The sequence below is a fragment of the Pleuronectes platessa genome, chromosome 12 (genome assembly GCF_947347685.1).
Source record: "Pleuronectes platessa chromosome 12, fPlePla1.1, whole genome shotgun sequence".
Taxonomy (NCBI): domain Eukaryota; kingdom Metazoa; phylum Chordata; class Actinopteri; order Pleuronectiformes; family Pleuronectidae; genus Pleuronectes; species Pleuronectes platessa.
This window is the reverse complement of record NC_070637.1, coordinates 14,093,960-14,118,316: the sequence shown is the minus strand read 5'-3', so window position 1 is coordinate 14,118,316 and position 24,357 is coordinate 14,093,960. Positions and strand designations below refer to the sequence as shown.

At 40.8% G+C, this 24,357-nt stretch overlaps 1 protein-coding gene across 1 annotated transcript; it reads left to right on the top strand.

Annotated features, from left to right (window-relative positions):
- Positions 1–1,680: 1,680 nt before the first annotated feature.
- Positions 1,681–24,137, top strand: hcrtr2 (hypocretin (orexin) receptor 2). Its single transcript, XM_053435951.1, has 7 exons — positions 1,681–1,903; positions 16,600–16,778; positions 20,135–20,378; positions 22,425–22,540; positions 22,675–22,895; positions 23,293–23,414; positions 23,968–24,137. The coding sequence occupies exons 1-7, from the start codon at positions 1,681–1,683 to the stop codon at positions 24,135–24,137; spliced, it is 1,275 nt and encodes a 424-aa protein (XP_053291926.1).
- The last annotated feature ends 220 nt before the right edge of the window (positions 24,138–24,357 follow it).

The following is a 24,357-nucleotide window of genomic DNA, read 5'->3' as shown; positions in this document are numbered from 1 at the left end:
CATGATTTAGAATTGCATCTGACTGGCTGTGAAGGTAAGTCAGACAAAAGAAAAATCATCACTGCACCATATATACAGAGCCATGCACGGATGAACAAAAATTCCTTTACCCTTTTGTGAATTGATCCTTTTTGACGTTAGTTTTTTCCAATTTGTCTTTCGGCAGGTTTCCACCAGTTCAGTCACCAGAGGCCACGTTTCTCACTCTATAACATCATATTTCACTCTACACTGCTGCATCAACACAACCAGACCAGTAGGTGTTGTGCAGACTCATGATACCCGGTACTGCAGCATTAGTGTGCAGCTTGTGTCAGTGAATGCACAAAAGAAAAGGGTATCATGATTCGAATTTTAAGCTAATGTTTTAACCTTAAATTAGTTTAAAAGATTAGGCATAATCCTGAAACTATCTCAACATTTTAAATCACATTAACCCATTATTTTAATGAAGTGCACTGCTGTGTTCAGCTCATGCAATTTGTTCATGTAGGTTAATTGAGTGTACGAATCGGCCATCTGGTTGTCCTTGGAGAAGCCCGTTTCTGTAAGCATTCCTCGTGTCGAGGCTCTTCGTGGACTTCTGCACTGAATTTCAAACGGATGACGCTGCTGCAGCTCTATATCGACTTGACTCCATTAATATAAAATACATGGACCGCCAACATACAAAACGTATTGGAAGTATTTAAACCTTTAAAAAAAAAAAGGGCCACGAATCCATTAAAAATAAAAAACAACTCTAGAGAGAACTTCTGCAGAGATATAAATGAGATGGGACGTTATGTGGGAATACGTTAAAGGGATAGTTCAACCAAAAATTAAAATGCACCAATTATGTGAAGGTGGGTGAGGTTTTTGAGTCCACAAAACCCGTTGGGAGTTTCAGGGGTGAACAGCGTTGCAGCCAAATCCAATGCAATTGAAGTAAATGTGACGGCCTAAATCTCCTCGAAACAGCGTCATTTACACCGTGTTTTCAGCCTACATGTCCGCTGTTATTCCCTTTTCTGGAGACGTGGATCAGAGGACATTGAGGCTAAAAACATGGTATAAATGATGCTGTTTCAAGTTGAACTGGAATGCAGGGGCTTACGGACACTTGGATGACACCACAGGAGCAGTATAGGGACATCTTAGGTTTTATTCTTTTCTTTTTTTTACATTTGAAGTGGTTACCATTTATTTCAATTGATTCACCCACCCTTCCATCAGCATAGGGGTGGGCACATCATAAGTGCATTTTCAGTTTTGGGTGAACCTTCCTTATAATGTTCATATCCACGAGCAGTCTGAGGCACACAAAACCAAGAAATTGAGATTGTCTCCTATACTCCCCTGCCTCACTCTGGTTTTTTCCCGCCATGCCATTGTTATCCCCTATTTATTTTTCCCTTTGAAGTAGGGTTGGCTGTTGAAGTATAGCTCACAGCTCCTTGCTCGCCACAATCAGTTGGTGTTTGGCCCGACGGTGGTGGAGACGCAGGGGGAGAATCCGCGTCACTCTGACGAGGTCCGTGGAGTGTGTGGAGTCTGTGGAGCGAGTTATCATCGCGCCACAGTGGCACGTCCCCCTTATCTGCAGCCTGCGCGCAGCAACCCGCGGTCAGCGCAGACGCACGGAGTAATAGCGGGGGGTGTGGGGGTGCATCGCGGGAGAAGCACCAACACCTCGGGAAGATGTCTGGCTTCGCTGGGAACGTGGACTGCGAGGATTGTTTATCTCCTGCACATGTGGCCAATAACAGCACGGAGCTGCACCTGCGCCCATCCACCGTGGATGAGGACGACGAACTTCTCAGATACATCTGGAGCGAGTACTTGCACCCCAAGCAGTACGAGTGGGTTCTCATTGTGGCTTACATTATCGTGTTCTTCGTTTCACTCATTGGAAACTCGCTTGGTAAGTTCTATCCTTGGTGCATTTCTCTCACCATCCGTGCGCAATCGCTCCTGCGTAAATACAGAAGCCCACTTTTATTAACTTTTTTTTCTCATGAAAGGGCGGATGGCTGCAGGGTGAAATTAAATTCAATGTTACATGGATACAATTATCTAAAACACTGGAGTTTTCCTTTGACGATGAGCTTGATCGCAGCGGTGCATCTGCTGATAAAGGGAGCTCCATGAGGAGAAGTCCCAGAGCGCGCACGTCTCCGCGTGTCTGTTAATGATCTGATGATACAGACTGAAACAGTATCACAATGTACCAGCGACTGCTCGTGGGGGTGAGGGTCCATTCACAGATTGACCCAAAGGACTGAGGATCTTTTTCCTTAGTTTCATTCATGTCATTTCCCCCTTCAATTGTGTTTTATGTTTATAGTTTTCTGAATCATCAAGATTAAAGAAAAGCACTTTAGCAGACTTTGAGGAAAATGCTTAACAGGGTAAAATGTCTACCCTGAAAATGGTAGCACCACCTCAACACCCTGCTCATTTCCCATTTGCAATTGGATCCATCTGGACCTCAGCTCTCAAGGCTTTATCTGTGGATTTCAGTGCTTCAAATTGTCATCCCTGCAGACACAGTAAGATTAAAGTGATACCGCGCAATTAGTTGTGTTTTTTTAAATAGAATGATGACTGCTTTTTGATAGAATACATTAACTCTGTTTTTAATAATCACATTTCTGACGGTTCTCTAAAAAAAAAAATCTGCCTTAATGGGTTGAACATGGCTCATACTAGGGCTGCTCGATTATGAAAAAATAGTAATCACGATTATTTTGGACAACTATTATTATTATATACTAATTTATACTATTATTGTTTGATTATTCAAACAATTACTTTTGAGTTTGAAAACATGATGCATTTATATAGTATTTCTAGTGTGTGTGGTGCGGCCACACACAACTCGCATCCTTCACTTTACAGCTGCTTGAGAGGGAGTGCCAGTCAGCAGGACCGCGTTGAATACTTTAGGGGCAGGACTGAATTGGGCATGCAATTTCAGAAAATTGTTTCAACTCGATTATATTAGTTTTGAGATAGTTTGACCCAAAAATCGAAATCACGATTAAAATTGGATTAATTGCATAGCCCTAGCTCATACTGCCACGTAATGGTTCAAACTCTCTTGAACCATGCAGGGCCAAGACTTGCGTAGAGTCGCCCATTGTCCGACGTCTCATATTTGAATAATTGAACACCCTCTAATCCAAGATGGTCACCACTGGCCACCACTTGGAATCTGGAAAGCTGCACTAATTTTCAAGTCTATGTTGAAACAAAATCCCTAAACCACCACATTGTCCTCCATTCGGAAACGTCCACTATTCTCTCCTGCTCCTCAGATGTCTAGATCGGGACCACCACACTACTACAGTGGGGTTTAGCCCTGGCTGTCTGAGCACCGGGAGATTTGTTTTCTTTCATTTTTTTCATTTTCGCATCTGTCCCATGTTAGAAGCGTCATCAACCCCCCTACTTTCTCAAGGTGAACCCAGCAGGGATCCCCTGCTGTGTTCTCACATCGACTTATCCTGGATTTCTACGGACATTATACCAGGAGGCTAGACGGATAAAGTCTGGAGAAACTGCAGAGAGCGTCTCACTCAGACATTTGTGATCACACATGCGCCTCCTCTGGAGAAAGTATTGAGGATCTGTGGAGTCCACTACATGTCTTAGCAGCAATAGAGAAATGGGACATCGCTTTTCCTTCACGGCCAAGAGCAAAACGTAGACGTGAATTGGGACAGGGCAATAGTCTTCTCACCCACTCATTGACAGACTATGTCCAAATGCCAAAATATGCTTAACAATGCATTTATCTTATCTAGTTGCTCTGCGATGTTCACATAGTACAAAGCGCAGGTTCAATAAATATTGCCGGTAGTGTAGATGTCCATCAAACGGAATTAACTTTTGTTTCCAGTGAAATTTGCATATATTTGTCTGACAAAGCCAGGGGATAGAGGTTGAGTGCTGGCACTTTATTTCATCAACGTAGGCATTCGTCTATTTTCGCCTAAGTATTAAGGTCAGGCCTAAGAAAAAAGAAAGGATGTTTTTTTGGGGGGATTTAGCATTTTCAGAATAAATAAGTCGAGTCGTCTGGTCAATCAAATCCAGTCGAGACTTACTATGAAAGTGTCCGATGTGACCATCAATTTCGCTGCATTAGTCCAATAGTATCTGTTTCAGGCTCTTACAGGCTTGTGACGTCCCTCCCTCTGAACAGATTCCTCCAGAACAATTGGCCTCTTTCACTAACATGTGCACAGAAATGTCTTACTTTGCGCACAAAATAAGTGTGTGCGCAAAATCGCTGCCGGATTCAGGACTTGTGCGCATCAATCTTTATTCTCCATATAAGGAACTCCTTTTGGTGTATCATGAAGTGAGTGGTGTGCTGAGCAGAGAAGTTAAAGTTACTGTATAAGAGACGGCCCCAAAAGGTAAATAATAAGAATTTCACCCCAGCAGAAACTGAAATCATTGTGGCGGATGGGTAAGCCACAAAAGACACACCTTTCTGTAGTGTGTCGTCCAGAGGGAAGCTGTTTAAAAATAATGAAGCCTGGGCTGCAATAACTGAGGCAGAAAGTGTCTTATGGGATTCAGACCCTGGCACAAGTTAAGAAAAATTAGTGTTAATTTAATTCTCTCGAGTTTGAGAGACACGTTTAAATCTGCTACACAACACAAGACGTAAAGTGAAGCGCAAAGTCAAGACATCAGGTAAAGTGACTGGAACGTTAAAAGGGATTTAGTAGTTTTTCCTTACTCTTGCTGAGGTTTAAGGACAGAGGATGTCACACCCTGTTAAAGCCCTATGAGACGAATTGTAATTTGTGAATATGGGCTATACAAATAAAATTTGATCGATTGATTGATTGATTGATATGAATGATCTGTTGACCTGATCCAACATCATTGATTAATAAATAAATACATGTAGTTATCAGTTGAGAGACAGATGAGCAGACACACAAACACTTCTCAAAACAGGTGGATTTTAAAGAGATGAGGAAGAAAGGACGTCAATTTCATAGTTATTTAACACATTCGGTCAATGCATTGGTAAATTAAATGATTGCTGTCCATCTACAATTTTATTCAAATAAATTGAGTTTTAATAAACTATGCAGTTAGGGAAAAGGGTGTGTTTAAATTATTTAGAACAGCCGCCCTTCATCATTTGTGCGTGCTCATGATGTGATGAGGAAATTTGTGCGTAATCACAGATTGTTGCGTCAAACGTTCGTACGCACGGTTTAAACACTGTTTGTGAATGAGGCCAATGTCTTTTAGGACCCAACACATTGTACTAGGGCTGCTCGATTATGGAAAAAAAATCATAATCACGATTATTTTGGACAATATCAAAATCACGATTATTTAAACGATTATTAATAGGTGCCCTTATTCTGAAGTCTATGCTTTATTTTTTTTAATCACTTCCGGTTCCGGTAAACGCCGATGACGGCTGCGTGTCTTATTCCTCCGTGAAACCAGGCTATCGGTGCCCGGTTATTCAAACCCTTAATGATGGCAACCCTAACACTCTCTGACCGACTGACCGGCGCGGAGAAATGCGGGTCCGGTCTGACGGTCTGAACAGCCAGGCGGGAGCGCGCTTGAGAATAGCGGTGCGCTGCGCGGCCGCTACATGGTCTGCTGCTGCCCTCCCTGCTTTTCCACTTCCGCTGTTTTTTTCACCGCCGATCACCACACACAATTCGCCTCCTTCACTTTACTGCTGCTTGAGAGTGAGAGCCAGTCAGCTGCCCCGCTGAATGCTTTGTGGGAAGGACTGAATTGCGCATGTCTCTTTAAAAAAAAAGAAGCCAAATAATCGTTTCAACTCGATTATAGTAGTTTGGAGATCGTTTGACCCCATAATCGTAATCACGATTAAATTTCGATTAATCGAGCAGCCCTTCATTGTACTTATTCTAAATGTCAATTTCACCGCTTCAACAACTCAAGCCATTTTATAGAAGCAGTCATATGGGCTGATGACATTTAAAGTATATTCTCGACATTTCAATGTTCTTCTCGGCATACAAAAGGTACAAAAGAATGTTTCACCCTCTGACTCACTTCAACTTTATTCCCAACACTTCGACATATCTCTTTTCTTTTGTTCTCGAAATGCAAAGTCTCTTCACATTTTTTCTCTTACGCTTGGCTCTAATACTCAGAGACACAGCTGACGGCTTCTCATTGCAGTTGTCACCTCACATGAAAGGGTGCAAACAGCAACAATCTGGCTTACATCTCACCTTCTCTTTATTTTGCACTCAAGCTGTTTGCAGCCGCTTCAACTAAAAAGAGCGATGCAACAATTGGAGAGAGCCTGAGAACATGGCCTCGGTCTTGAACATAACATGAATTACTTCTGACTTTCAATAATTTTATACAAGCACACGACATGAGGCACTGATGCAGTTAATGGTTTTGCTCAACGGGATTCCCACTTCAACATGACACCCAGTGTTGACTGTGAACAAGGAATTAATTAAGCTTGTAATGAAGTATTTTATATGAGACATCGACTTTTTCTAACAGATCGAATGGACAGCAGTGTGGAGTACTTTGGCACCTTATTATGAAAATTTATTTGAGGGTCATTATTAACATGAGGGTGTAGTTAACTCTGCTGTCAATCATTTTCTCTCTAACGTGAACCTCAGGTGGATGTGTATTGAGAAACCTTCCCTCCTCTGGTTTGATAGTGAACATGAACTCATTAGCTTTCAACATTTACAATGGAAACAACGATTTTAAGATGAATTCTCTGGATCTTTTGAATTAACCGATCGTGAGTGACTTTGATGAAAATTGAAGTTTTACATGGGAACGTCTTTCATCTTACTAATCTAAAAAGGAACTTTTTTTGCTGCTATAATGAAGTTTATTATCCGTACTCAAGCAGAGATATTCAGAGAAAGAAGCTACGCAGGAAGTTGGATTAAAAATGTTCCTAAAAAAAATGGTCAGAATTAATTTAGCTGTAAACCAAAACTATTTTACCCTTTTCTCTGTTGGGCAGTTGAAAACATTGTGAGAATAAATGTTTATATAGGAAACCATCTTACAGTCAGAACACAGCCACAATCAGTAAACCGAACACATTTTCTCTCTTCTGTTCCTGATGGAAATTATAGGTGCACACAATGCACATTTAACTTTAACTCTCCATTTACCTTATTCTAGTTAACTGCTCTCAACGTGTCATTATATGCAATCATAAAAATGTCATATATATGATTAAATGTCACTGAGGCCTTATCCACTTTGGAATGACCGTGAAAAATCGGCATCAATGGAACTGAGCACAGGAGCATTTTGAGCAATTGTTAGACAATCTCTTTCTATGGTATATGAATAGCTGTGTCACTACATCTCCCAGTATTCATTGTGAGATTGTGATTATGTTCCTGAAGAGTTTCTGCTTATTGTTCGCCGTCAACACTAAAAATGCATATTATGCGATTAAATAAATAATTCCAATCAATTTAAGAAGAGTCCCATGTTTGAAATGTGAATTTGGTGTAACAGAGGTTATTTTGTAGAAAAGGGGAAATTGGTTCAAACTTAGTGTACAAACTCAATATGGTGGTTGATTGGAGTAGTCGAGTAGAATTTGCAGTAGGACTCAGTGACAAGAGCTGTAGGGACATAATAGAAATGTCACATTGACAAAAAAACTATGTAAATTTGACTTACTACCATCAGCATATATTTGATTCAAATGGCCCTCTGTCACCGGGTCATACAATTAAAGTCAGTACACTGGGCTCTCAAGCACTTGTCACATACATGTTACTGTTGTCCATTAGAGGGTGTTGTATGAAAGGTGGTCGTTTTGTTCCCCCAGAGTAGCTGCTGGCTCTTTCATACATCTGACAGCAGCATTATTAACACAGCAATGGAGATCTGCTTGAAGATCAACCCACTAATCATGCGAGAGCAGCTCTCCTACTATTTGATCATTTGACAAACAGATGAAAACTTAAACATCCAGTGGAAACAAAACAACATGCACTTCTGGTTGGATTGCGTTTTTGGCTGCCTGATCAAATTTGCTCGGCTTTGTCCTGCTGGCATTAGATTTTAATAAAACTCAAGATTGAGAGATCAACAATAGGCAAGACAGAGACAAGGCTTTGAAGATCAATCCCTGGCAAAATCATTTGCTCATATGGCAGCAATAGAGGAAGAAATCTCTTTTATCCAGCCACTCCGTCCAGTAAGCAAATTGGGGACATTGTAGGTAGAAAAACAGATTTATAGAGCCGGGGGTGATAGTGATGCTAACATTGCCAGATATTACACACAAGATAAAGTAATTAAGTCAAAAATATGCTACAGGAGATTTTGTGTACCAGGAACAACATTTCAAAGCGTCAAATACATGGATGTTGTTTTACAGTAAGGAGTTGTTGAAATGGTAGTTTTTTGTTAGTGTGAGTTTTATTTTCTTGAGCTTCAGGATCTCCTCATATTTGCCTGTAACGCTGTGGCCAAAAGTTTTGACAATGACACAAGTATTGGTTTTCACATAGTTTGCTGCTTCAGTGTTTTTAGATCTTAGTAACATGTTGTCAGATGTTACTAAGGTATAATGAAGTATAATGACAATAATAATTAAGTGTCAAAGGCTTTTTTTGACAATAACATTAAGTTTATGCAAAGAGTCAATATTTGCATTGTTGACCCTTCTTTTTCCAAGACCTCTGCAATTCGCCCTGGCATACTGTCAATTAACTTCTGGGCCACATCCTGACTGATGGCATCCCATTCTTGCATAATCAATGCTTGGAGTTTTGCCAGAATTTGTGTTTGTCCACCCGCCTCTTGAGGGTTGACCACAAGTTCTCAATGGGATTAAAGTCTGGGAAGTTTCCTGGCCATGGACCCAACATTTCTAGGTTTTGTTCCCCGAGCCACTTAGTTATCAATTGTTTGCCTTATGGCAAGGTGCTCCATCATGCTGGAAAAGGCATCGTTCATCACCAGACTGTTCTTGGATGGTTGGGAGAAGTTGCTCTCGGAGGATGTTTTTAGTACCATTCTTTATTCATGGCTGTGTTCTTAGGCAAAATTGGGAGTGAGCCCATTCCCTTGGCTGAGAAGCAACCCCACACATGAATGGTCTCAGGATGCTTTAATGTTGGCATGATGAAGAACTGATGGTAGCGCTCACCTTTTCTTCTCCAGACAATTTTTTTTCCGAATGCCCCAAACAATCGGAAAGGGGAATCATCAGAGAAAACGATTTTTCCCCAGTCCTCAGCAGTCCAATCCCTATACCAGGGGTACTCAAGTAGAAATGATGAGGGGCCACAAAAATTTTTTTCAGTGACTCAAGGGGCCATTTATTGGGACCGTGTACGTCCGATAACGTATCATAACATATGTATAACATTTACAACATTTTATAACATAACATTTCCTTTTTATTAAAAAAAAAAATTTTCCTAAAATAAAAATATAATTTTAATTTGGGCATATATTAAAAAAAATAACTAAATAAAACCAAACATAACCCTGTTCAAGATAAAAAAAAAAAAAAAAAAAAAAAAGCCTTCAGACAGCCCATTTTTGTGCTTTGTTTAACAAACTATTTCACATTTCTCACATGTCCCCTTTAATGGGAGAATTGGCCTCTGCTTTCTTTGGCCAATGCTTCAAACCTGGGCTGATATGGTGTGATTGCCAGGGAGACACACTGATGCACGTGCTCGTTGGTTAGGCGACTCCGGTACTGATTTTTGATGAAGTTCATTTTTGAGAATGCAGATTCACATCTGTATGTGGATCCAAACATTGTAAGGATGTGCACTGCCATCCTATTCAGCAGGGGGAAATTGGCCGCAGTTACCATTTTTGTCCACAGGATGATGACGTCACACTGAGTCTCCCTCAGTGTGATATTCTCCTGCAGGTCAATCAGCTCAGTTTGGAGTGCTGCAGCTTGGATCCAGGGGAATACCTGATTCGCCTCTGAAGTGAACTCACTCACATTTCTGACAAGGAATGGGTTTCCAATGCACAGGAGGATTTGGTTTCCAAGAATGAAGTCATCAAATCTTGTTCTGAAGTTCTCAATCATCTTCTCCACAAATGCAATGTGTTTTTGATGAGCATCTTTTTCTTTGGTCTGCTCCAAAAGTTTGGGGAAATGGAGCAATTCCTCCTGTACATAACAATAAAAAAATAGTCATTATTATTGGCATTTCAAATTATTGTTATTAGGACAATGATTCTGATCATGAGTATGGTGATGATGATGGTTGTTGTTGTTATTGTTATTATTAATATTAGTAGTAGTAGTAGTAGTAATAGTAATTAGTAGTAGTAGTATTGTTATTATTTTAAAATGGCATGACAAAAATGGCATAATAAAATAAAGATGTGTGGCAGCCAATGTTAAACAGCCCACCTGTAAGTCACCCTTGTAGAGCTCTAGTTTCCTCTGGAATGCCCGCACTGCTGATATCAGCTGACATACAGTGTTGCCATTCCCTTGGAGCTTCAGATTCAAGTCATTCATGTGAGATGTCATGTCAGTCAAAAATGCCACAGCCTCCATCTTTTCTAGATTGTGCAGGAAATCCAAGAACAGTTTTGCTTTTGCACTTTTTTGTTGTGACAGAAATAGTTGTAGTTCATTCCTAATGGCCCAAAACCGCTCCAGGACCTTGCCCTTGCTCAGCCATCTGACGTTGTTGTGCAAAAGCAAGTCATCAAATTCAGCACTGACCTCAGTCAGGAATGACCGCAGCAAGCGATGCTGTAGTGCAGATGATGCTCTCAAGAAATTGACCAGCTTCATCATTGTGTTCATGACTTCGGCGTAGATTTCTCCAAGACTTGCACAAAGGATGGACTGGTGAATTATACAGTGGTATGAAATGAGTTGAGGGTGAAGAAGCTTCAGGCGCTGAACTAGTCCCTTCTCTCTGCCCATCATAGATGGCGCCCCATCAGTAGCCACTGACACAATTTTCTTCACATCAATTCCTTTTTCATTCAGCACTGCCATTATTGCATTGTAAATGTCTTCACCCCTCGTCTGCCCAGAAAGGCTTGCCATGCCCAGCACATCTTCAATAAACTCTCTTTTTGACTCATCAAAGTATCTCACAAATATCATCAACTGAGCTTTATCATTAGTGTCAGTGGATTCATCCACAGCAAGGGAAATGCACTCTGCATTTTTTATTCCATCACACAGCTGCTTTGCAACATCACCAGCCAGCATTTCAGTACGTCTGCATGCTGTGGAGTCAGACAGTGGGATTTGTTGAATTTTTGTTTTCATTTCATCTTTTTCTTTGCCTTCAAGCAACGTGTCCATCACGTCAATCATGCATTCTTTCACTACCTCTGAATTCTGTGAATGGCTTCATGTGCTTAGCCAAAACCCACGCTACTCTAAAGGAGCACTGTGATGCCTTTTGCTGCTTTGTCACAGAAGTGTGGAGGATTCGGTTGGATGATTGATATGATGCTTTAAGAGCATTTAATTTTGTTGTTCTGATCTCGGAGTTTTGCGGAAATGTCTCTTCAAAATGCTTGTGTTTTGATTCGTAGTGTCGCTTCACATTGCTAAGTTTAATTGCCGCGACAGACTCTTGACATATTAAGCACAGAGGGCGAGTGCTGGACGGTGGTAGAAAGAACGCAACCCTTTCTGTCCACTCTGGTTGGAACTGGCGGTTTTCGCTGTCCAGTTTTCTTTTTGGGGCAAATTTGGAGCATGCCATTACGGCTCCGGTCGGTATACGTGTGACTGACTGCTGCTGAGATGGACTGTCTGCCTCGAGTTTGGGAGGGCTGGAGCGGTCTGTGGGCTGGAGTGCTATCTGTTTATCGTTGCAACCCCCAGCCTCGTATTGAGATCGCGGCGCGCGGTTTCAAAATAAGAGCGCCCAGCACGATTTTTTTTTTTTTTTTTTTTTTTTAATAATTAATTTGTTAATAATTAAAAAAACTTTTCAAAACAGCTCGAGGGCCATTAATAAGCAGCATGACAGAGTGATCTCCAGCCTTTCGTCAATACTCTCTCCTGTGTTAACAAGAGAATCACTGACATGATGTCAGCTGGTCCTTTTGTGGCAGGGCTGAAATGCAGTGGAAATGTTTTTTGGGGGATTAAGTTCATTTTCATGGCACAGAGGGACTTTGCAATTAATTGCAATTCATCTGATCACTCTTCCTAATATTCTGGAGTATATGCAAATTGCCATCATAAACACTGAGGCAGCATATACCTGTATATCTGCTCGACTCTCTGCGGGCCACACTTGTCATACAGGTCACCTCTTCATAACCAGCTCATCTCCACCAGTCTCCACCTCCTTGCACTGCCCTGCCTCGGGTTTGCTCAACAGCTCATTCCCCTCTGACTGGCCAGTCATCGCTCAAAGTGAAGAATTTTAGGTGGTTTTTAATGCCACATTCAATCAAACGACCCATTATACATTATTCATGGCGGGAGCAGCGATTTCAGCACAGTGTTTATTTAACACTGTTAAACCTCTTGGGAAAGTAAACCTAGAAGCTGTGCAGACACTGTGACTCCAATACTAAACATATGACTTTATTATCTCATAGAATATTTTCCCGATCAATTTACAATTTTCTATGACTGTTAAAAATACTTTGTCTTACAATACTACCGGCAAAATATCTAGAAATATTTATCTATTTGGCCTAAGTTTGTTTTGTGCTCCCAAAATACTTGAGGAAGACAACAAGTTTTTTTCTTTTGCATCTTGTGTAAGAAGTCACACCCTGAGTGAATGTGAAAAATTTGGATTTGTGGAGTGGTCTTTGCAAACACTTTCAGCATGAGTTCACCCGGGACTTTTTACAGACTGCGGGATAAACTCAAGAGATAAAGCATCTAGTGATGTTTTGTGGAACATAATTCAATCTTAAATATCCCAACTAAGTACAAGCAGATGGAGCTGTTAAGGCACAATCATGTCAATGCAGAAGCCATTTATATGGAAAACACCATTGTGAGGCAGAATTGTGATCTCACATTAAAGCAAGAAAAACGTGACTCGTTTTTCCAGCCTGTAGACCAAAGTAAGGCATAACATATACACACAAATATATATAAAAAAAAGCATTCCTGAGTGAATAGTTCACCATCTGGAAGTGGCACCCACAGCATCATCCTTCTCATTCTTAAGTCTGAGTGAAAGTAGAATTTTGGTGGCTCTGATGCTTTTGCTCGCATTAATGCGGATCCTGTCATCCACAGGAGTTTATCTAGAACTCTTTCATGTGTGGCTCTATGAGATAAGGAGGGGTGTATAGTATTTCTTTGTTTTCATGTCTACAGTATCTGTAGCATCGTGTGTGTGTGTGTGGGGGGGGGGGGCAATAATGGAGACAATGACACACAGTAGGTCGCATATGTAAACGTGTGTCTGACCTAAGCAAATTACTGTTACATTAGATGTACAATACAGAAGAAAACACAACATGCCTGTTTGTGTTGCAGCTGCTCATTCCTCTGTGTGTACAATCATTAAAATGATACGCTTAAATATGTTTGAGCTGTTATTTGAATTATATGACCATACTGTGATAAAATATATTAATGGTGCTTTTAATATCACATTAATAAAAAAAAAAATAAAATAATTAATAATGCCTCATTACACCAGCCAGTATTTCAAACCTTCTTGGACCTTGCCAAGCCGATCCTGACAGATGAGTCATCCCATTAGGACGTCTCGAAGTCATTTAATTTATATAAAGAAATTACGCCATCTAATCAAATGCCAATAGGTTAATTATCAGACTTGTGTTACGCCCCTGGTCTAGGGGAAACCAGAGACATAACATGTGGTGCTTCTCCCATTCTCCCACTCCCAAGCAGGCCAGTGTCACAAGGTATTTTTAGGTTAAGGGTAGCTTTTTATTTTTTACTTCAGAGGAAGAGAAGGCCAACACAACAAACAAAAATAATTTATTTCCCTACCTTCCTTCTACAAACCAAAAATGTTAAAAAAAAAAAAAAAAAGCTTACCTAACTCTTCTATTAGCAAAACACAGGAGAAAAAAGGGTAAAAGAAAATGGCTTCTCCCTCCTACAGGGCTACCACACACAGTTTTTCTATTTTTATACATACGAGACACAACAATAATTTAGCCTGACACTGGTCCCAGTTGGATCTGGGAGAATTGGTGGAGAGAGGAAGACTGCAGTCAGTCAGTGGCTCAAGTAGGTTCCTCTCTTCACCCTGGCCAATCCTGGAGCATCAATCAGGCGGCTCACGCCAATCAGCAGGTTCAACCTGCTAGCAATCAGGCACCCACACACACACACTCACTCAAGAAAACTGCTCACACACTAGGAGGAGGAACAGAACAGTAACATATATAGACAGTAACACATAGACATCCAGGGTCGTAACACTTGTGAAATGGTGTTTACTGGAATAAGACCAGAACACAGATCGTCAAAAGTCTAGTGTTACCTTTGGCACTTCCCTATAACACACACTCTCTTATACCTCTTTTACACTCATGTACTTTTTTCCCTGGTGGGTGAAGCTCAACGTCACCAGACAGCTCTACCACCTCGCCGTCTTGTCTAATTTGCTTGTTCGCAAATAGTCATGCTTCCATCACTACTGATCAGAATCGATAAAAACCTAAGTCTACTGCAGAGTCAATTAACCTGGGAGATTAACTGAGACATGCGACTGCAGCCCAACAGACACCTTGATAACGGACATTATTATTCATGGTTATTGCATGGCTTTGAAACTTATTCAAACATTCACTAACATTAGCTTTCTATCCAACATTACATCAACCATTCCCACACCCTCTATTGCACTTGCATTGCCTTAGCTCTGAGAGCTCTGGCTTCAGGTGTAACCCCGCTGATGAGGCTCGGGACCACCATGGTTCACAGCACAAATTCCCACTGGATTCTGGAGGGGAAAAGTCTCACGGATTCTTTGTCGGCCTCTTTATTGACCTGAAAATGCCATGACAGTGGCACTCACAAATCCAGCCCAGGCTCCTGGCCCCTTTTACATATTGTTTCTCATTATGTATATTGCAGACGCAGTGATTACCTGTTATTGTGGTAACCTATTCATATTTACAGAGCTGATATTCACAATCAAATGTGGCTCATAGTTAAAGTTCTAGTCTACTTTGTTGATGAAGATTATAAAACCCACTGCTGGTCCACAGTCTCTGGATTGTTACCATCCCATAAGACTTCAGGGCTTAAAAAAGCAAACAGAAGAAAACTCTGTATTTACGTAAGTCTGAAACGAAAGAGTTGAAACAAAGAACCGCAAAAAATAAAAAGCCCAAGTCTAAAACTACATGCACTAAGAGAGCTGTTTACACTTCAGACTAATGACCACACTGGTGAAGTAGCTGAATTAAAAATGGGAAAGGTTGAGTACTGTCCCTGCGTCTGCTGGAATTGTCGACAAATACTCAACTGAAGTCAGCGCAGAGGGCTTCTTCTCTCCAGCTCTTGAACACCTGGGATCCACACCAGTCTCCGCACTCTGCCTCATTACAAACCCTAATTTGTAGAGGTGATTTCCATTCATGCCCGCCGTTGCTCTCTAGGTCATGCAGCCACCTGCAGGTGATTTATTTCATCCTTTCACTCCTTCGCAGAATAAATCAGGATTCAGGTGGGTACATGAGAAATTACTCAGCATTTCTCCTTCGTAGCAATCTTCACCAGTGTTCAAAAAATTGGAATAAGCAAAAAGTTTGACTGCCAGCAGAAAACCTTTTGGTTGAATTTGAAGTTGAAACAGTTAAAAGAATTTGAGGCGAGTGTGAAAATCATCATTCCGGATGAAAACTTTTACTTTCTACAGGGAAGTCAGCGTTTTATTGTCTCCTGCGAATAAATCATTCAATGGGAAAAATTCATTTCAGCTCCTTTTTCAGAGACAGATAACATTTTCAGTGTCAGAATTAACAACTTGTTTCACCAGTTACTGGTGCATTTCAAACCACGTAACACACTGTAACAACTGTGTCCCAGTTACATGCTGTGACTGTGCATGATGCACAAATTTGTCTTTGCAGTTAGTGAACAACAATGTAATGGGTTCCATGAAATGACAAAACCCAGCTCTGTTTTCATCTTGTATACTGAACAAAGAAAAAGCAATGATGCTTCTATAAATGTGATCTTTTCTCCTTCTATTCCTTAAAAGCCCCAGCTCTGAAAGATAAAGCCGGCTGGAGATTGTTGTATGCACCATGGAAGCAACACAAACCCATTCATACAATTTAGACCAATTTACTTGTTGTGCACACACCCACAATGAGAGATCATTATAAAAATGATACATGTGTCTCTGATTTGATTTTTCTAAGCAGGCCGACATGACTGCACAAACCTTTTGACACTCAAGTTGTAATAAACAAAAAAATTATTACTTCCGCAAAAGGAGGTTATGTTTTCATCTGGAGTTGTATTTATAGCTGCATTACGCAAAATCAACTGAATGGATTCCGATTTAACTTTATTACACAATTCAGGCATATTCTGGGAGACTGATATTTATGATAAATATTTCCCTGTATTTATTCTTGCTGTTTTTGATTGTGCACCATTTTTAGTTTGTTTTGCAGTATGGAAGAACCGGCACATGCGCACCGTGACCAACTATTTCATTGTGAATCTCTCCTTCGCCGACGTCTTGGTCACCATCATCTGCCTGCCTGCCAGTCTCGTGGTGGACATCACAGAGACGTGGTTCTTTGGAAACACTCTCTGCAAAGTTGTGCCTTATCTGCAGGTAAGATATCAACCCCCGACATCTTTTCCACCAGGGATATTAGAAAATCGTCAGCACATATAAACCACTGCACATGTGAACGTTTCTATAATTTGGGGTGAAAGAAACACTTTTTTCATATCCCGTGAGCTGTGCACAGAGTATAACCATGATGGTATCCCTCGGTTATTTAACACCTTGGGCAAGACTTTCACCACCACCATTTTTAAATATATATTTTCTTCCTACAACCTCTGCTCCAGCTGCTGAGAGAAAATCAACCAATTCATATGACACTATCGACCACATTTGTTTATACATCCTCACTGAGTGAATGGAAATACTACACTATCCCAAACAAAGCCTATGATACCAACAATTCCTACTATATTCTATACACAGACCAAATATATGTCAAAGCGAATTTGACATCAACCTTGTATCTGAAAACATCTGATGTACACAGGCTATTCTGAATGGAAGCAGCTGCAAAACCAACTAGATTACATGAACTGAATTTATTCCAAACAAATCAATTTTTTGAATTCTTGTGCTGTGCCGGCTGCCGGATCACCTCCCTTATCACAACTTAGGGCACAGGATTAGAAATCAATTTGAACTTTATCTTCATGGTCACGTTCAACCTATTTTATGCTCTGTGCTTTGCTGTTTGCTGCAGCTCTGTAACTGATCAATATTCGCTGCTTTTATGAAGCCAGAGACAGTTCTAGGCACATTTTATGTGACATTTTGGTTGTATTTCCATGCCCCAGTGCTGTATTGCCTCGTCAACCTCAAGAACTTAGCTGTCAGTTATCTCCAGTCTCCCTCTGCTGTGCAGTATTAGATTGTAAAGCCAATGGCACTATGATTCCTAAAGGAAAAAAGAACTAATCAGAGGAGACTGTGCCATCATTTAATAAGGATTTGTTGGGAAAGAACAAATTTAATCCATGGTCCAAAGTGAGTGAGTAAAAAAGATGGACTGACTCATGATAGCATAACATTCAGTGGATCAACATTTAAATTCACATAACAGCAGTCTCTAATAAGGTATTATAATTCCTCAGCAGGTAGAATAATAGGACATTAGAATCTTCAGTCACAAACCAATACCAGCTTCACAAAAGTGTTGCTTTTTAAACTACATTTGATTCTCGGACACATTAATCAATCAATCATTTAGTAAATGTGCTGGGGCGGTTGACTGTACGACTGTTCGACTTATATTAAGGACCTCTCAAGTTGAACATAAAGAGTTCGTACTTAATCTTGAAACAGCAGCTGACCAAATAATTCACCGCAAGGTCCATTCAGGAGCCTTTGTGACAGTAGTCTGTCTTTAAAACTTGAGCCTTAAGGTGAAGACATTTTCAAATAGTGAAGTCGATTTTTACTCTGTTTTATTTGTGACTTTCTTATGAACTTGATTTGTAAATGATTAGCAACTGGTGCAGTATTGCACAAAGATTTCATAGTCAACACATTCAATTCAGTATGTATATGCTAATGTATGTGTCCATTATTTTATATCTGTATATTTTATAATCCAATATAGTTGTTTAGGGAAGATATGGTTAAGAACATGCATTAACTTTTTCTGTTGATTGACTGATTGACTTCAGGTGTCTTTGTAATGAGCCAGCTTGGCGCTCTTCGCTATTATGCACCCTCCCTCCCCTACAGCTCTTTGCATGGCGACTGAGCAGAAAATGAAAATCACCAACTGAGTAATAGAGCAAAGACTATTATTCAGTGAAGAAATGGAGCTCTCTGTTCCAAAGGCAAAGTTCCCCTCTTTAGATCTCAAATGCTTGAAATTGCAGGTTTTATCCGTCTCTCGAAATGTCACCAAATTCCATTTAATGGCACAAAACAAACAATGCATTTTATAACTTCATTACCCTTCTATGTCACTAAGCCCACATGCATTGGTGATGCTGATGTAGTGAAGGGATGAAACAAGTCAACAAATGAATAAGTAATGTCAAAAAGCAATGTGCTGCAGTTCTCAGCGGGATTGTGTGTGTGTGTTTGTGTGTGTGGGTGTGTCTTAAAATGAACTACAGGGCCCACGTTCTTGAAAATGGAACAATGCCACAGTAAATCTCACTGATTGGTGAGATGTTTTTTTTTTGTGGCACAGGGGAATCCACCTTATCAAACGGCTACTTGGATCGGTTTATTGTTAGTTTGAATTTTTTCATGCAATTTGTTGCCTTTGAAAATAATATATGAATAAAAATCAATAGACTTATGCTTTTATTCCTGCCAAACATAATAAAAAGATCACAGAATGACTGTCCCTTTTGTTATATCTTAAATGGTGATGGTGTGTATAAACCTACAGACTGGGTTAATCTTCCATGGTTGCAGCGTTTTTAGTGTCTTACAAGATTTTTCTCCACCACATCACGTTCGAAATATCTGTCAATGTGCTAATGATTTTCAGAGAACATTCATCTGAGGACTTGTCCTTTTCCACCTACAGGGCAATCTCCCCCCCTCATTTAGGCCTTTTAAATAAAGGAGAATACTCAGCAAACGTGATTTAGTACACCATAGGCATCCTTAAGCCAAGCATTTCGAAGTGATAGAGCTGAGATGTTATTTCCCAAAGGAAGGGACTCTCCTCCCCCCCACCCCACAATCTAAAATGCAGTGAAATTCCTGGAGATAAGCATGTGCAACATGCTGGAGCCGGATAAGAGCATCTTCGACACAGGAAGAGTCTAAGGAATCAGGTGCCTCATTCACAGATCCACGATTGAAATCTTCTGCAAAGTCTCCAATTGAGCAAGGCAATTATAGAGGTGACAGCAGACCGGGTGTCCATCAAGGTGACAGGAAAGAGAGCAAGGAGGCAGCTGGTTGCTGAGCGCACACCGTCATTACAGCTGAACCGTGATAATATGCACTCAGACTCACACATATCTGGGACTCTGCAGGGCCTGGTGGATTTCAGTTATAGCTATTTGGTCATTATTATTCTGTAGCACTGGATACACTCTGTGCCTGACCTCCACAGCGGTTTAGTCACATACTGTGAAATTCAGTGCAACCAATGTGTTTTGGTGAATATGAATCATTCTGATTGGCCTTGTAAGTTAAAAATAAATGCCAATAGTCAAGGGCAGATTAAACATGTTGGGCTTCTAGAGTTCTGAGGTAAAAAAGCCCAAAGTCCTAAAACACCTTGTAATGACTCCAACCAATATGTGGATTTTAGTCATGTCTTGTCCTAGAGGATAATCTACCTCGAATAACGCATTGTGGAACTGTGCCTGGCGTTATTTGTTTACTTCGTTGTGATCCCCCCCCCCCCCCCCCCTGAAATAGTTGGACTGTATAATTGGCAATTATTTCCTTTTTTCCAGACCATCTCTGTTTCTGTGTCAGTCCTAACGCTGAGTTGCATAGCCCAGGACCGTTGGTACGCTATCTGCCACCCACTGATGTTCAAGAGCACTGCCAAGAGGGCTCGCAAGAGTATCGTGATCATCTGGGTTGTGTCATGCATCATCATGATCCCGCAGGCTATTGTGATGGAGTGCAGCAGCTTGCTGCCTGAACTCACAAACAAGACCAGCCTGTTCACGGTGTGTGATGAACATTGGAGAGGTAAGTATTCACTAATCCCCCTTGAATATATAGAAACGCTGTAACAGGGGCACAAATTAAAACTTAGACCATACTTCTCTGCCTCCTTCAGAGATACAACCCTCAGGAGAGCATTAGTCATTCTGTGCGCTGAAATCCTTGTACACATCTGATGCCATTTAGCTGGCGGTTGATATTAAAATGATGGCAGCAGACCTTTTCATTGGGCTGATAAGGCCTAATAGAGGAGAGTAAATGTGATTCTGATAAGACAGAGAGAGAGAGTGCCAGTGTGATAACAGACCTCAGAGGAGGAGAACCTTGCAAAGAGAAAGCTTTAAAACCTCTTGCTTTCTTTCAGTTTTGGTATTCAAGGCAGACTTTGCATTGAATACCTCTGAAAAATTGTTCTGCTTAGAAACACAATGGCGGCAAAGGTCAGTGAACAAAATACCATAAAATTGCCACTGCCCACTTTAAAATACATCTGAGTTTCTCCGCAGACAATAGAGGAGAGATAATCAAGGCAGTGATGGAAGATGTTATTTAACAAGAGCTTTCCTGCAATGATTTCACCAAACACAAAGAGCAACGAAGCTGATGCAGCAATATGCTACATTTCAGATATCATTAAATATCATTGCTAGAAAGTGAATTATAGCTGTGACTGTGAAAATGTTCACACGACTCACTGCTATCTCTAAATACCCAATAAAGAGCTCAAACTATATCATGTGTATAAATGTGAAGAAGAAACAACATGGCCGTCACACACTTGTGCTGTAGACTAACACAACAACACTCAACAAAAGTCAACGCACAAACACTCTCCCAACACCCTGAGCCTACATGACAACATGAGAACTGTAGCAGTGACATACCTGAGAAGTTAACACCTGAGGGACGACTTGTGTTTGTTTACAACTACAGATCTGAGGCTAGTGGACTTCTTCTTGTGGGTTTAATGGGGGTTAGTAAAACTAGTTTACAGGCGCATTACCGCCACCTATTGGACTGGAGTGTGGATCAGATGATTGTCAGGCAAACAAAAGGAAAACCCATACAAACTAAATAATGACATTTTCTCTGTTATAAGCAGGGCCGGGTCTAGACAGGCATGTATGAGGGGGCAGCCACAAATCTTGAGGGGGCATTGTGCCTAACCCTAACCCTATTTAGTTTGAGGGGGCACAACATTTATTTGAGGGGGCCAGGCCCCCTCTTGCCCCTGCCTAGACCCGGCCCTGGTTATAAGTGTTTTCTTTACAACTGTCATTAGATAGCGTCATATTCTCCCTAATGCTTCTCCGAGGAAAAACTGATTAAGACAACTTTGCAGGTGACTGACAATATATTCACAGCTTATATTTATTGATAAATAAATAAAACTAATAATGTAACATTTTTAATGGTTTTAATGCTTATAAATTACAGTACGGTTAAAAACGCTTGAATCATTTTCCCATTCAAAGCCTTAATTTAAGTTTTTTTTTAAATAGACAATGAATTTACTACCTAAACTAAAAGAGTGCTCTGCTTACTTGTTGTTCGTCCTAACAAAATAAATATCATCCCGACAGTAAGTCAAGTCAACAAATGTCCTGGCTTTTCTCTAATATTTGTGTTCCGGATTCAAAAGGTAAAAGTTCAAAGTCCACAATCAGAGAGTCTCCTAACTTATTCATGGACCAGTCTCAAACAGTTAACAAGAGTCTTTTCACATGCTCTTGATTGGCATTGCATCAGTTTTTATGATTTATGAGATTTATGTGCAAATTGTCAGGGGGCTGGACATCGTATTGAAACTAGCATTACAATAGCCAGATAACATTACATTTACTACACTAATTGGTTATTCCTAATCCTCAAATTCCAAGCAGGCTACAAAGACATAGTTGTAATCTTACCCCAGTGCCACAAGCCTAAAATATTCACTCTGCCACTAAATGTAAATGTATTTGTGTGGGGAACAGGCGTAGCAGTATCTGAGCAGGTGAATCTTCATGAGAGATCATGCAGATTTCTTTTCAAACTGATTATAACCCTGATTTGCTTATCTCCCAACAGCTGAGATCTACCCGAAGATTTATCACACCTGTTTCTTCATTGTCACCTACTTTGCACCTTTATGTCTCATGGTCCTGGCGTATATCCAGATATGTCACAAGCTGTGGTGTCAACAGGTGTGAATTTCCACTGATTTATGTCATGCATCTGACGTGTTTAAACCATCGTTTTAAACCTGATGCTCACCCTGAACTGAAGTTCCCCTGGGGTGTTTACAGTTGCTTAATGTTTGCGCATATTTTACCAACAGATTCCCGGGAGCACATCAGTGTTGCAGAGGAAGTGGCGGTCCATCCAGTGCTCGGCCCCGGTGCCGGGCCCCGGAGAGCCTGTCAGGGTCAGGACCAGCACGGTTTGCGCCGAGATCAAACAGGTCAGAGCTCGACGCAAGACAGCTCGGATGCTGATGGTGGTGCTGTTTGTTTTCGCCCTGTGCTACCTGCCCATCAGCGTGCTCAATGTCATGAAAAGGTACAAATCTCCCAGGCACTGCTGCGTCAGGGAACAGAAGCAAGGGGGGGCTGGGGGGAGAGAGAGGGAGAGACCAGCAGCACTAGATGTCTTCTGTTTTCATTATGAGCCCCCCTTAGACTCATGTATATTGAAAGTGCTGAATTCTTAATTTTTGCATGGCTGAATTTGATATAAAGTCATTCATATTGTAATATTAAAGGAGAAACTAAGCTGCCCGTCTTTATACCTGCAGAGCCCAGCACTAGATGTCTTCTGTTTGCATTATGAGCCCCCCTTAGAGTCATGTATATTGATAGTGCTGAATTCTGGATTTTTGCTTGGCTGAATTTGATATAAATTCATTCATATTGTAATATTAAAGGAGAAACTAAGCTGCCCGTCTTTATACCTGCAGAGTCCTTGGGACATTCAAGACCACCAATGACCGAGAGACGGTGTACGCATGGTTCACTTTCTCACACTGGCTCATCTATGCCAATAGTGCAGCAAATCCCATCATCTACAATTTCCTCAGCGGTAAGTTCATAACCATCCTCATCACTCAGACCAGTTGTATGAGCTCATTCTGTCTTCCGGTGCACAGTCAATGCTTTAAACTCCTCATGAGTGTATGTTTTATAAAAGGATTTCACATTTTAATAAGGATACAATTAGATCTGTATGGCTTTAATACGGATAATCGTCAAGGTCACTCAAAGGGTTTTACAGCACAGATCACATTCACACCTTCATTCAGCTCTTTCCACGCGTAGCCCATTGTCGATCACTCACACACTCTTCTCATGTTGCCAGTACAGCTCTTGAGGGCAATTTTGGGTTAAGTGTCTTGCACAAGGACACTTTGGATGAGCCGAGAATCAAACAACCATCAAAACCCTGTAGTGGACCTGACGAGCCACTCAACCTCCTGAGCCACAGGCATGCACTATTAGTTATCGTGTGCCAAAGTCAAGCATCAATGAGATATTACATATTTATAATGAATCCAATCTTAACTTGAATTACTAATCAATGCTGTTTTCATATATACATGGATAAAATTGACTCTTGGTTATTCTCTCTTCCTCAGGGAAGTTCCGTGGAGAGTTCAAAGCAGCGTTTTCTTGCCACTGCTATGGCCAAGACCAAAATCCAACACAGAGGATACGGACCAGAACCAGCACAGACAGCCGGAAATCTCTGTCCACTCAAGTCAACAACATGGACAGTGTGTCACGCATTTCAGATCAAATGGTGTAGTCTTATTATCCAAGGGCTGATTCTCAACCAGGTTCAATGCTGAAGGTGAACAAACCTTCGGTGAATTTCATGCTTTATGGAAACTGGAATCTTTCTCTCCTTTTACATGATCAAGTACAAAGGACATTGTAGTTCACATGAACTTTCTATTTATTATCAATAACATTTATTATTCATTTTGACGGTTATTATTTAATTTCCACTGTTATATGGGATATAC